Source organism: Limanda limanda, chromosome 20 (assembly GCF_963576545.1).
Source record: "Limanda limanda chromosome 20, fLimLim1.1, whole genome shotgun sequence".
Classification (NCBI taxonomy): domain Eukaryota; kingdom Metazoa; phylum Chordata; class Actinopteri; order Pleuronectiformes; family Pleuronectidae; genus Limanda; species Limanda limanda.
In genome coordinates this window covers 2,517,182-2,529,699 of record NC_083655.1, presented here as the reverse complement: position 1 = coordinate 2,529,699, position 12,518 = coordinate 2,517,182, and the positions used below count along the sequence as shown (strand labels likewise).

Sequence of the window (12,518 nt, the reverse complement as noted above, 5' to 3'; positions counted from 1 at the left end):
CTTATCAGGTGAAACTCGGTGAAGATTATGGCAGAATTCAGAAATAACGAGGACGAGGACAGAAGTATTTAAAACCTATTAAAACATGGGAAATGGCTTCAACAAGGTGAAAGTGTTATATTTAATTACTGTCTCAATCATCCTCTCCCACATAAACACCTCAGAGACAGATAGGTCCATTATTTCCAGGTTTATTGCAGCTCTAAAGCAACCAGGAAACACACAAGCACATAATTACATATAACAGTGGGAATACAAAAAAAAAGAATTAAATACAGGTTCACACAGAGGAGACAGAGACAGATAATTCATTGAGAATATCAGGGAAATTGTACACGTACATAATAAATACATTGCATACAAATGTAAAGGCAGACTGGCAGCCATGATGTGTGCACGGGTCAATCATCTCAGCGTGGCGGTTTTCACTTTGCAAGAGTTAAGGCTTTAGGTGACAGGCGACGGCAGCAGGTAGTAGACGCATTAGTTTGTGTGTTTTGGAGATAATTCACAATTCAACCTGAAACTAGAACAGTTCAAGTCATTTGTCTTGTTTACACTTTGGCTGAAGAACGAGGGGACAGACTCAAGATGAGGATAGACACATAAATCAGTTTGGAGGTCGTGGAGACACTTATAATACTGGTGGGCTGGCAGGAGTATGTGCAAAGATATGCACGTATATGCTCATGGATACTAGTCATGTAAGAATAGTGAGAGGCCGAAGCTGTGTGTCTATATATTGGCAAAATTCTGGTTGTTTGAAATGGTTATTCCCATCCTGGCAGTCAGCTCCCCCATGGAATCCCAAATTATAGATAAAACACAAATATTTGCCTCCTCAAACCTCTTAATTTAAAATAATAATTCTTATTTGGTTGACCTTCTCATACTGCCAGGAGACATGAAGGCTATAAGGTGTTTGAAGCATCACAAGATAAACATGTTTGTGACTCACTGGTTGTAAACGTCTAAGCTAATATATGGATGGAGGTGCCTTCATGTTACAGGAACTTTGAAATAGTTTTTCAACTGTTTTCTGTGAAGAATCGGCCACAAAACGTTTAAATGAAATGAGAAGTACGATGGTCATTTACAGGTTGATAGTTTAAGTTTCACTTTCCTCAGACTGCTGCTCCTCTTTTCATCCTCTTCCATGGCACGTCTGTAATCTGGGCCTCCGCTCTCTTGGCGTTTAAAGGGGGCGTGGCAGTCAAACAGCTGGGCGTGTATTATGCAGATGTGGGGGATTTGTGATGTCATAAGATAACACTGATGCAGAAGAATCAGACGACTGACGAGGTGTTTCAGCAGCTGTGGGCATTTTAACTTATATATTTACAAAACCCTTTAGAGTACAAAGTGAAACTGAAAAGCGTCACGTGTCTCCTGTAATATTTCATACGTTAGAGGAAAGACTTGTCAGGTTCCTTGTTTGCTGAGATGCAAAACCACAGAAAATCCTTAAGCACAATTAAATACGCTTTTTAAATACATTTATTTAAGTGCACATAAAGATAGGTAGAGTAGTGCCGGCACTAAAGCGCTTTGGTCGGATCAGGTCTGACTCTGTGAGCGACGCAGAGACAACAACTAAAGGAACAGTGCAGCAGAGAGAGGAGAGAGGACGTGGCCGAGCCGGCACAGAGCGGATGTGCGTGTTTCTGCAGATCAGAGTCCAGGTGTGTCGTCATGCATCGTCCTCCGAGCGCCTGTCGCCCGGCAGCCGCTCTCGCTCTCGGTGCCGCTGGATGGCTCGCCAGATGCGGCAGAGGACTCCGCCCCTGAGGAGAGAAGCAGGTTAGGAGATCAGAGGACATCAAAAGTGAAGCCAAACCGTGTTGATCGCCCCCTGGTGGCAGGCTGCAGTGTAGGTCTGTGTTAAGGCCGGAGCATGCTTGTGCGTTTTCAGGGCCCCAGGAGCGCAAGAGCCCTGCTGGGCCCCTCACGTGCTATCGCATCCCTTCTTACGTGCTAAAGTGCGTCGGCCAATTTTTCTAACTAGACGGCAAAGCCCCGCAAGCGTCACCCGCCCGCGAGGGCTGTGATTGGTCTGCTGACTACATCATTTCCGGAGTCGCATTTCCGGTTCATGCCCGGAAACCACGGAAGATTTAGAAGAACGAATATGGACCAGATAGAAGAGCACTTGGCAGAAGAGATCAGAAACTATGACCACTAGTATAACCCGTCACTAACCGGCGGATTTTTCCGCCAGAAAAAGGCTCTGAGGAGCCGCCGTGGCGATGATAATAAATCGCTCAGCCGACTTCGACAAAAAACATTACTCCGCCTAGTGTTCTGGCGGAGAATTGCATGGCAACACGCGCAACGGTTGGAAAACCATGAATGAGAACAAGTCCTACGTTACAACTGCGTGCTTGACAACGCAGAAGCATGCGCCGGCCTTCAGTTCTACGGACAGGAAGCGCAGATTATTAAGAGAGAAGCTACCGTAGACGTAGACGGCGGAGGTCGTCCTTGGTAACGTCAGTGAGAATGTCCGTCAGCATGTATTCGTCCAGCACGAACTAGGGAAGGAAACAAAGAGGAACAGCTGTGAGGCATCCGGTGCTAACAAACAAAATGAACACGCTGTTCAGATACTCCACCTTATCGATGGTGTCGGCGTCCGCGCCCTGCTCCTTCAGCCAGTCCACCAGCTGCTTGTCCGGCTCGTGGTCGGCTGGGACGTGGAAGATGGAGGGAGGTGAAATGTCTGAAAGAGGGAAATAAAGAAGATTTAGAGACGTGCCCATGAGAAAGAAGAAGGTAGATGGGTCAGGGTGTTTACCTGGAGGTCTGTGCCGGACTCTGACCAGCTCCATGTCGTGAGATCTCTGCTGCAGCGTCACCTTCAGGACCTGCTGGTACTCCTTCTCCTTCTGCAGCAGCTCCTCCAGCAGCCTGCAGGGGGCAGCGGTTACTCGTCAGTATCGTGAAAACATCTACGTGTTTTTTTGGTTATTGACTAAATCTGACGTCAAATGAGGTTTTTCTGTGGATATCACCTGCAGCTCTGGGGCTGTGTGGCGTCATTCTGTGGGTTTTAGAGACAGCCAGCGACTGGGTGCAGCTCTGGAGCAGTGTCAAATTATTTTCATGCGTGTGAGTTTAACGCTTGTGTGCTGGTTAGGGCACATTCCTTCAACTACTTTCACTACTTCCGGTGCGTGAGAGGAATTACATCATGACGAGCTCAGTGCACAGTGCGTAGAACGGCCTGGGGCAATTTTCCATGTGTGTGTGCGTGTGTGTGTCTGCAGGAAAGTACATGTTGAAAACTACCTGACCTGATTTAACCACAACAGAAGAAAAGGACCGCCTCAGCAAAACCATTTAGATCCAATAAAGTGCAGGTTAATTTTTGCATAGTTTATGAACAAGGGCTTGAGTTATGTAAAAAATGTGTGACCTTCTCCTCAAGTCCCAATTAACGTGTGAATTCCCCCGAGGCGTTTCTGAGGCATCGTGATCACGAAGGATTGAAAATCCCACGCCTCCGGGTTTCGACGCCCGCGTGGGTTCACCTGTTTGTTTCCTGTTTGAGTCGTCCCAGCTGAGCGCCCAGCTGCAGAGGGGTGCGCTGGTGCTCGTGGGAGTGGGCGGGGCTTAGCGTGCTGACGGCGGACTGGGTGGGGTCGGTCGGCGTGGCGGGGTCGTCGGCGTGCGGAGCTAAAACGGGACCGAGCTCCACTTCCTCCTCGTCCACCTCCACTTCCTTCTCTGCACCGTCGCACTCGGACGCCGGGCCGAAGTGGGTCTGCAGCTCTGTGGGTGCAGAGTTCAAAGGTCAAAGGTTGAGGTCACAGACCCAGAATGTGTATGCACATCAAAAAATAAATCATCAATATTTCACAGTTAATTAAATATTATATTTAGCTCTTATGTCTCATTTCAACTTGCAAAAGAAGGACGGAGATTCTAAATGTTTGCTTGTGTCCACCGGGTAGCGACCAGAGCTCCGCCCCCACCTGGAATCAGGATGGTGATGGCCGCCTGCACCGCTCGCCGGATGATGTTGTCCATGGCGAACATCCAGTGAGGCTTAATGTGATGATTCCTCAGGACCTTGTTCACCTGAGAGCGTCACACACACAGATGAGACGAGACTTCAGATCTAAAACCACACACACAGACAACTGCTGGTGTGACTCATGATTCAGAAGTTGACAATCAATAGTCTCTATAACTTTGTTACTGGTTTTCAACAATAATTGAAAACTAATTAGAAAATTCCCATTAAAGCTCCAGTATGTAGACTCTATTGGCAGCATTGGAAGATAATAGTCATAATTATGTTTTTAATATTAAAGTACCTGTGCTTTAGTTAACTTTCAGTATAATGAAAACTGGATTTACTCGATGTTCACTGTAGATTCTCCTTCATGCTGGGAGGAGGATGTTGAGATAAATACATATTAATCTCATAGAAATATTTCATTGAGATTTATAGCAGTTAAAAATATTCCTTTTAATATATATTTGCTCTCTCAGCTGTTTGTACCATTATTGTTCATTCCTGCACCGCGCTGCTGTTTTATAAAGCAACATCATCAGTTTCTCACTGCACTGAATGAGCCAGTGTGTGAACTCCCGGTGGTGTGTGTGTGTCTGTGTGTGTGTGTGTGTGTGTGTCTGTGTGTGTGTGTGTGTGTCTGTCTGTGTGTGTGTGCTGACCGAGTCCTGGAAGCCAAACAGCACCAGCTGGATCTGGTTGATGGAGGTGGAGTCGAAGTCCAGGTCCAGCTTGAGCTTGGAGATGGTGGCGGCCATGACGCGGCGCTCGGGGGAGTGGATGAAGTCTCTCAGGATGCAGATGATCTGCTTGATGTGATCCACAGACAGCTGGAGCTCCTCAATACCCTACATGCACATGCACACACACATATAGAGACATTAACATTCAGATGTGTCGATTAAGCTTCCGGAGCTCTAAAGAAACACTGTAAGGCAGGGCTCTTCAATAGGCGGCCCGCGGGCCGAGTCCGGCCCCGAGCTGCTTTGGACTGGCCCCCGGAGTGTGCTCGAAAAGTGTTTGTTTTTTTTATATACTAAAATTTTTTTAAACTAACATTTTAGTAGCACTTAAATGGCACTTACTCATAGCCCTTTGTAGTTTTGCTTTATTTTGAACCGGGCCGTCGGTAATTTGGTACCAGGCCGCCCAGAAAGAATAAACAACTTAAATTATTTCCGTTCTATTTATAACCTGATTCTGAACTGTGTTTTATTTTGAAAAATGACCGGATCCTCTCCGTTATGACTCATGCTTTACGCATGTCAAGACGCTTGTCTCGGTCACGTCACGTTTTCGCTGAACACAAACCCAGACGGTATTTCAAATAGACAAATTACATGCAAGCTAATAGGCATGTTAGTCAAGCAATTAAGGTTCATTTTTGTAACAGTATGATTTAATTATGATGTTATTCACCTCATTTATTGTCATGCATTGTTATGTTGTAATTCAATTCAGAGGCCTACTCTGCAGTTTTATTTTGTATTAGTTGGTGCACTTGGAAGTTGTTCTAAGTAAATTCTAAACAACTGATACGGTTCACTTGAAACACATTTCCTTGATAGAATACCATGCACTTTTAAGTTGTTGCAATTCTATTCAGTTCCATGCAATGCACTTTGTTGGTGGAGATACATTTGATTCTGCCTGTCACTCAAATCAGTTTAATCTTAAGTATTGAGGATAATGACCAGTAAAGTTGTGTTGGTACAGCTATGTACAATGAAGTGCATGTTTTTGTTAGTTAATTGCATTTCTCCGATTGTCTGTTAATATGGCTTGGTTATTGCTCACCTGGTTTGATTTTTGAATCCTTGGGCCTTTGCTTCCTCTTGGGCATATGCTGTAAAGCTTTTACAAAATAAAATATATTGACTCCTTCAGTATGTTGTTGGAATTTCTTGTTACCGTGATCACTCATATCCTCCGGCCCCTGACTTTGCCTCAGTTTCAAGAACCGGCCCCAGCTCCAAAGTAATTGAAGAGCCCTGCTGTAAGGTAATCTCTAAAAAAATATTCCTTATTGCCAGAACCATAATTGTGTAATCCCTTTGTGAGGAAACTCATTGATATAATTGTTTCCTTAGCTCCTTAATAAGTCTGTCACCTTTTCCAAAAAACAACTTTGAATTAATCTTAAATGAAGAGCGGTAGTGAGCACCCTCTGCTGGATCACAACGCCAACTACTTCTGGTGTACTTGAAAATTTATATTTTATATCATTTATATTTTAAATTTACAGTAAACATAACCATTGAAACTAAATCCTAACCTGAACCTTGGAGCTAACTCTTAACCCTAAAACAAGCCTTTCCAGCTGTGTCTGTCTATGAGGAGAGACTCTTTCCCAAAACGTCTTTTCTCCAAAACATCCTATAAGTCCAACTGGTCCTCACAAACCCAGTGGACCCGGCCTGACACACACCTGGATGTGGTTCTCTTTGAGGTAGGAGATGACCTTGTCCTGGTCGTCATTCAGGACCTTGTAGAGAATGGAGCGTCTCTCGCTGTCCTTCTTCAGCAGGAACAGGCCGCCATCCCTGTCCTCAGAGGAGGGGGGGGCACTGCGGTCCTCCGACACCGACCCCTCATCTGGCACACTGACACACACACACACACACACACACACACACACACACAGAGTGATCTCACAGTGATATAAAACAAGACAATGAGGACACTGATGATTTACAACAGCGTGAGGCACCGTTCTGTTTATTTGCAGATACAAGCTTCTCCTGGCGACTGTGTGTGCCCAGGGAAGTGCAGCAGGCAGCATGAGTCAGCACGCGTCTACACACACATGTGCGACACAAGTGTGTGCATGTGTGTGTGTGTGTGTGTGTTTGTGTGTGCTCAGCCATCAGCTGAAGCTCATAAAATGATCAGACCTCATTATGTCAGTATTGTAAAAGGTAGTGGAGCACAGTGAGAGCACAATAAGGCCACCTGCCAGCCAAACACACACAGACACACACACACATATGCAAACACATATGCAAACACATGCACATTCATTCACATCCTTCCACACAAACTGTTCCGACAGCAGTAACACATCATTAAAATATTTAGCATCCTGTGGTTTGTCCTGTGGATTCTCTAATGTCCTCAGACTGAATCTGATTTGAGTTAAAGTGGAAGATCTTGTTTTGTCAGAGTTGTGAGTTATTTGAGGATCTCGAGTCTCATGTGAACGAACTCACTGACTCGACCCGAACACACGTGCACACCTCAGGTAGTTGGAGTTGGGGGGTTTGAGCAGGTTCTCGGAGCCCAGGCTTTTCTTCTTCAGGAAGAAAACGTCGTGTTTGGAGTCGCAGTCAGGGCTGACGGAGCCGGGTTCGCTGCTGCTGCTCCCGGTGGCCTCGCACTGCAACTGCACCGGCAGGGAAACATTGTGGATGTAGTCTGCAAATGACAAACACAAAAAGGTAGAAAAGTCTAGACTTGTAAGTTTTGTTCAGTCTTTGGTTTACAAAATGATAGAATAATACAAGTTTCTCTGCTGTTTGTGTTTCTGCCGTTTCCTTCTCTCCCAGAACCGTTTAATACCCTTTCTCTGCATTTGTTTATTCACCTGAGGGTTTGAAGGCGATCTTGCTCTTCTTGCCCTTCGCATTCTGCCTGACAAACATGTCTTTGAGCAGGTCGGAGGCGATGGCTCTCTTGTTGGGGTCGGGCTCGAAGCAGCGCAGGATGAACGACTTGGCGTCCAGCGACAGAGACTCTGGGATCTCCGGGTGGATCTTGAACATGCCCACCTGGAACGCAGGGTTGGCAAATCAAACCCACGGTTCTCTGATTCCTGATAGATCATGGTAACAGGGTGAAGACCCAACCTTAAACATGGCCGCCTGTGGTTCCCCCAGCTCGTGGAAGGGCGGTTTCCCGGTGGCCATCTCTATGATGGTGCATCCGAGGGACCAGATGTCGGCCGGAGCTCCGTACCCTCGAGGGCCCTTATCGATGATTTCCGGCGCCATGTACTGCAGCGTACCTGAGAAACAGACGATTGTTAAACTCCGTCATCGACTCATATCTACGAGCGTGTGAGGTTGGGTGCAGCTGGTCGGAATCGAAGGGGAACCGTTGGGCCTTGGCGGAGGAATGTGCTCTCACGGTATCAGTCTGGTTTTATAATTACGTCTTATTTTGTCTGTGGCCTCTGAGTCTGAGCAGATTTGGCATCTGTGCTCTAAATACTGATGTAAACAGAGAGAGAGAGAGAGAGAGAGATAGAGCTATAAAAAGATCAGCGTCAGAGGAGCACCAGAGGAGAAAGAAATAAGGACACACACACACACACACACACACACACACACACACACAGACATATATATAAATATACACACCTGCTAATGAAAGGTAAACACCATTCTGCCTCTGCTTGATTAGCTGATCTAATTACGCAGCTCGCTGGCTGCTGGAGACGAGCAGATGGCGCTCGTGTGTCCCGGTGTTTCCATAGCCGCTGATAGTGGCTCATGACATTTTGAGGGTCATTCGATATTTACACTTAGTCTGAGACTTGGTGTGAGACGGCAGAATTTCTACGACTCCTCTCATGAAGCCCAGACTGGATTACTGAGTGATGAAGTGTGACGGGACTTTACTGAGAGGGGTTTTAATCTCGCTGATGCAGCTGTTTCACATCTTAGATTGGACGAGTTCTTCAGCTTCATGTGACTTTCTTCAGAGTTATTCAAATGTTTGTATGCGTACTTTCATTTTTTTGTGTGCAGGATATTAGCAATTAATTTCAGGAAGAATTGAGTAAGTAAATAAGTTACCGGTGAAAGTTTCCGTACACGGGTTAACTCCTGCCAAACGTTTGGAGGTACCGAAGTCGGAGATCTTCAAGACGCCACTGTAGGTGTTCACCAAGACGTTGTCACCCTGATGGAGAGACAGTGAAAAAGACAGAGAGACAGACAGACATAACTTTCATTTTTATACTGAGCTAACTTATCTCTTATAATCAGCTTTTTTGTCTATGTAAACTTGGTTTCTGATCCAGAACTTGGAATGGTAAACCACAGAAGATATTAAATAACATCAATTGAGTCTGTTATTTTGGTCGGTGGTTCTATTTACAGTCTCCTGCTATAACATGTGTTTGCTCAGTGGTAGATGAGCCGAATGAAACAGAGTTAAATTACTTACACCTGATATGTCAAAATGTCTGCTGTGAAAACTAGCCACGGGAGCAGAGGAGGTGAGACGGGTTCTTCGGGGTGAGTCCGGCTTTCTCTTGGCTGAGAATCGGCCTGATGACTTTCAGAGTCAAGTTTCGAAACTAGCTGTCTAGTTAGTAGAAATATCCGGATCTTTTTTTGGTTCAAACTTATTGTCAGAAAGCTAAAGGACTGAGGAAACTTAGTGACTCTGCCACAACCCTGTGTACCTTGATGTCTCTGTGGACGATCTGGTTCTCGTGCAGGTATCTGAGCCCCTCCAGGATCTGTCTGGTGTAGAAGATTATCGTGGCCTCCTTCAGCGGACCCCACTTCGACCGCAGCAACGCCGACAGGCTTCCTGGAGAGAGGAGAGAAGGAGTGTCCATAACCTGAATCATGAAACGGGAAGACGACCAAGCAGTTAGAGAGACCGCCCAGCAACCAGAGGTCACAAGCATCGATCTCGATAACAGACACTTTGAGAGAATATCTGCCGTCCCGCTCAGGTTGAGGAGAATCGACAAATACAAATCAAGTATGAAGAAATAAATATATGTTCTCCATGTGTTTCACATTCCTCTTTTGAGGTTCAGATAAATATATTACAGTTTGTCAGTGTATATAGAGTTTTTTCCCCCGCACATAATAATTACCTCCAGGCACTTGCTCCATGAAGATCTTGATGTATCCGTTCTCAGACACTGAGCCCAGGTACTGAACGATGTTCCTGTGCTTCAGGTATTTGTGAAGGGCGATCTCCTCGTGAAGCGGCTGTGAGTATCTGATTCACAGGAAGAGAAAGAGTTCAGAATCATCCGTTCATCAACCTGCTTCTTTCAAAACCTTCTGGTACAAACCTGACTGATATCAATTATCAGGAGATCAAATTGTTCATTTTCTATTGTTTTTTCTGCTTCTTTAATGTAGAGATGAGTAAAATTAGATTTTTATTGAAGATATCCTGGGCCATTATGGTTCTGGACTACCAGCTCCCACCTGCTGTCTCTCTCTGGAATCTCCTTGATGGCGATCCGGACCTGGTTGCTCATGTCTCTCCCAGCGAACACCACTCCGTAGGTTCCTCGCCCCAACACCACCCGGTCCTCCGTCTCATCGGTGTCATACTCATACTGATAACACACACAAATATTGTTAAATAATAACATAATGTACTGGCTATGGTTATTCCAACGCAAGTAAGTGCAAACCCCCGCTGACCTCCAGCGTGTCTCCATCTCCTTCCCCTTCCAGCTCCACAGCATTTCCTGTCCCATCAGATATCATCTCCTTCACCATGGAGCAGAATCTAACGCACATAACACACACACGTTGTGATACAAACGCACATACGTACGATACGAACACAGACACAAACACACACACACACACACCTACACAGACACATCTAGAGGTGTGTGTCCTCACCGACCGCACTGCTCCTCAGTGGAGAAGTAGATCTGGAAGTCGTCGGAGTTGTCGTGGACGTAGAGGAAGCAGCAGCGCTCGTCGAACTTGCTGATGCTGCAGGGGAAGTCAGATCAGAGTGTAGAATTAAAAAGATCTATTAAAAATATAATAAATCTAATATTCATGATTCCTCTGAAGTGGATTGTTAATTTCATACCTGATGCCTTTTATGGACATTGCAGTGAAGTTCCACTCGTGTATACCCTTCTGTAACGAAAGGGGTTTAACCTTTTAAGTTGCACAAACCACTCAAAGTCTCATTCTCAAAAATAAATCCTTATTATATTTGATGTGTGAGGTGTCATCTGCCACGTCACATCCTTTATGGGCATTTATCACTACATCTGTTTCCATTTCACCTCGGTTTTTATCAATTAACAAACTTTAAAACCTTAAACAAGCCCAATTTGCAATGTGTCAAACTTTCTGCACATTTTCGATATACTCATGTACATGTATTAAAACAAGCGGATGGAAAACAAGCTGCTGTGGTAGAGACGTGAACATTCTTACAGTTTCAGCAGGAGAAACGTGCCAGATCGAGACGTTCTTCTCTTCGGCCTCGTTGTTGATGGACACATACGACGGCTGGTAAACCTTTGTTGGCTCCAGAATCAACACCTGAGAAAGACAGATGAACAGAAGTGTTTGTATTTCAAGATTCAAGAATCAAGATTTTTATTGCCAAATGAACAGAGACAACATGAAGCAGTCACTGTCAATGAAATACTTGGGTCACAGGCTCTCTTTAAGCAATGCTCAGTAATTTCAACCCGAAAAAATAAAATAGAAATAGTATAAAATAGAATAAAAAAGAATAAAATAGAATAACAATGAAATAGTATATCAAAAATTTAAAATAGAAAATAAAATATATACATCTAAATATATATCTTTATCATATCTTATATTTATATCTGTATTTGTCTCTGAATCCTGCCTCTGGTGGTGTGTGTGTGTGTGTCGGGTTGTGCGTCTCGTACTGGAAAGCGAAGTCGGTTGGTGGTGCGCTGCGTGGCCTCCACGATGATGTCCATCCAGAAGTTGAGTCTCTCCCTCTGAGGAGAATGCTCCAGGTTCTGCTTCTTGAACCTCTGGATCAGCTGCAGGTTCTGCACCACCGACCGCAGATACCTGGAAGAGAGAAGATCTAATGAATCTGTGGATTGATTATTCAGATTGTTGTGCCGTGCCTGAAGGAACCTTTAAATAACTGTGTTTACCAGAGAGGAGGCTTCAGCTTGAAGAGCTTCTCCGCAGCCTGAGTGGCTTTGGGGATGTCGCTGGCCAACATGCTGACGGTGAAGAACTGTCCCACGTCCCAGTAGTTGTTCATTTTCTCCAGGGATCCTTTTCGTCCCAGCAAACTGTTCAACCTCACACCTGAGACATGATTTATCAGTTTGGACGAAGTGGGGAAAACAACATTTCGTAGAGGAGTGTCAGGTTCAGGCTCCTCTCACCTATTTTCCTCAGTTCAATGGAGCTCTCGAACTGCTGCCCGGCCACGATGAGCAGGACGGCCAGGTTGATCCCGGAGTAGAGGGTGGGCTGCAGCTCGAACCCCTTCCTGTACCTGGAGGCGGAGGACGGCACATTGTTAACAAACACACCGGAGGACGTGCACAGCAAACACAGAGTTTAGCTCCCGAGCTCTTACCACTGAATGGCATTGTCTCTGTTTATCATGTCTTTACAGTCAGAGTCCAGAAAGATGTCCTTGTAGATCCGTCCACAGAGGCAGAACATGTCGGGCGCAGGATGCTCACACGACTCCAGCACCTGAAGCATCACAGTGAGAGCCTGCTCCCGGTCACCAGGACTGTTCCTCCTGCACACACACAGACCTG

At 45.5% G+C, this 12,518-nt stretch overlaps 1 protein-coding gene across 1 annotated transcript in view; it reads right to left on the bottom strand.

The window, feature by feature from the left end:
• Positions 1–1,603: 1,603 nt before the first annotated feature.
• The window catches only part of map3k15 (mitogen-activated protein kinase kinase kinase 15), a 15,672-nt gene continuing 4,757 nt past the window's right edge, over positions 1,604–12,518 (bottom strand). The window contains exons 8-30 of the mRNA XM_061093989.1: positions 12,329–12,499; positions 12,132–12,244; positions 11,892–12,051; positions 11,652–11,802; positions 11,182–11,289; positions 10,826–10,875; positions 10,627–10,722; positions 10,420–10,507; positions 10,198–10,331; positions 9,855–9,982; positions 9,429–9,559; positions 8,815–8,920; positions 7,864–8,021; positions 7,602–7,785; positions 7,255–7,432; positions 6,447–6,621; positions 4,681–4,866; positions 3,975–4,080; positions 3,531–3,771; positions 2,795–2,907; positions 2,613–2,719; positions 2,455–2,531; positions 1,604–1,784 (exon numbers count right to left, since the gene is read on the bottom strand). Coding sequence (XP_060949972.1) covers positions 1,691–1,784; positions 2,455–2,531; positions 2,613–2,719; positions 2,795–2,907; positions 3,531–3,771; positions 3,975–4,080; positions 4,681–4,866; positions 6,447–6,621; positions 7,255–7,432; positions 7,602–7,785; positions 7,864–8,021; positions 8,815–8,920; positions 9,429–9,559; positions 9,855–9,982; positions 10,198–10,331; positions 10,420–10,507; positions 10,627–10,722; positions 10,826–10,875; positions 11,182–11,289; positions 11,652–11,802; positions 11,892–12,051; positions 12,132–12,244; positions 12,329–12,499 — 3,055 coding nt within the window. The 3' untranslated portion in view covers positions 1,604–1,690. The remainder of the gene's footprint in view (positions 1,785–2,454; positions 2,532–2,612; positions 2,720–2,794; positions 2,908–3,530; positions 3,772–3,974; positions 4,081–4,680; positions 4,867–6,446; positions 6,622–7,254; positions 7,433–7,601; positions 7,786–7,863; positions 8,022–8,814; positions 8,921–9,428; positions 9,560–9,854; positions 9,983–10,197; positions 10,332–10,419; positions 10,508–10,626; positions 10,723–10,825; positions 10,876–11,181; positions 11,290–11,651; positions 11,803–11,891; positions 12,052–12,131; positions 12,245–12,328; positions 12,500–12,518) is intronic.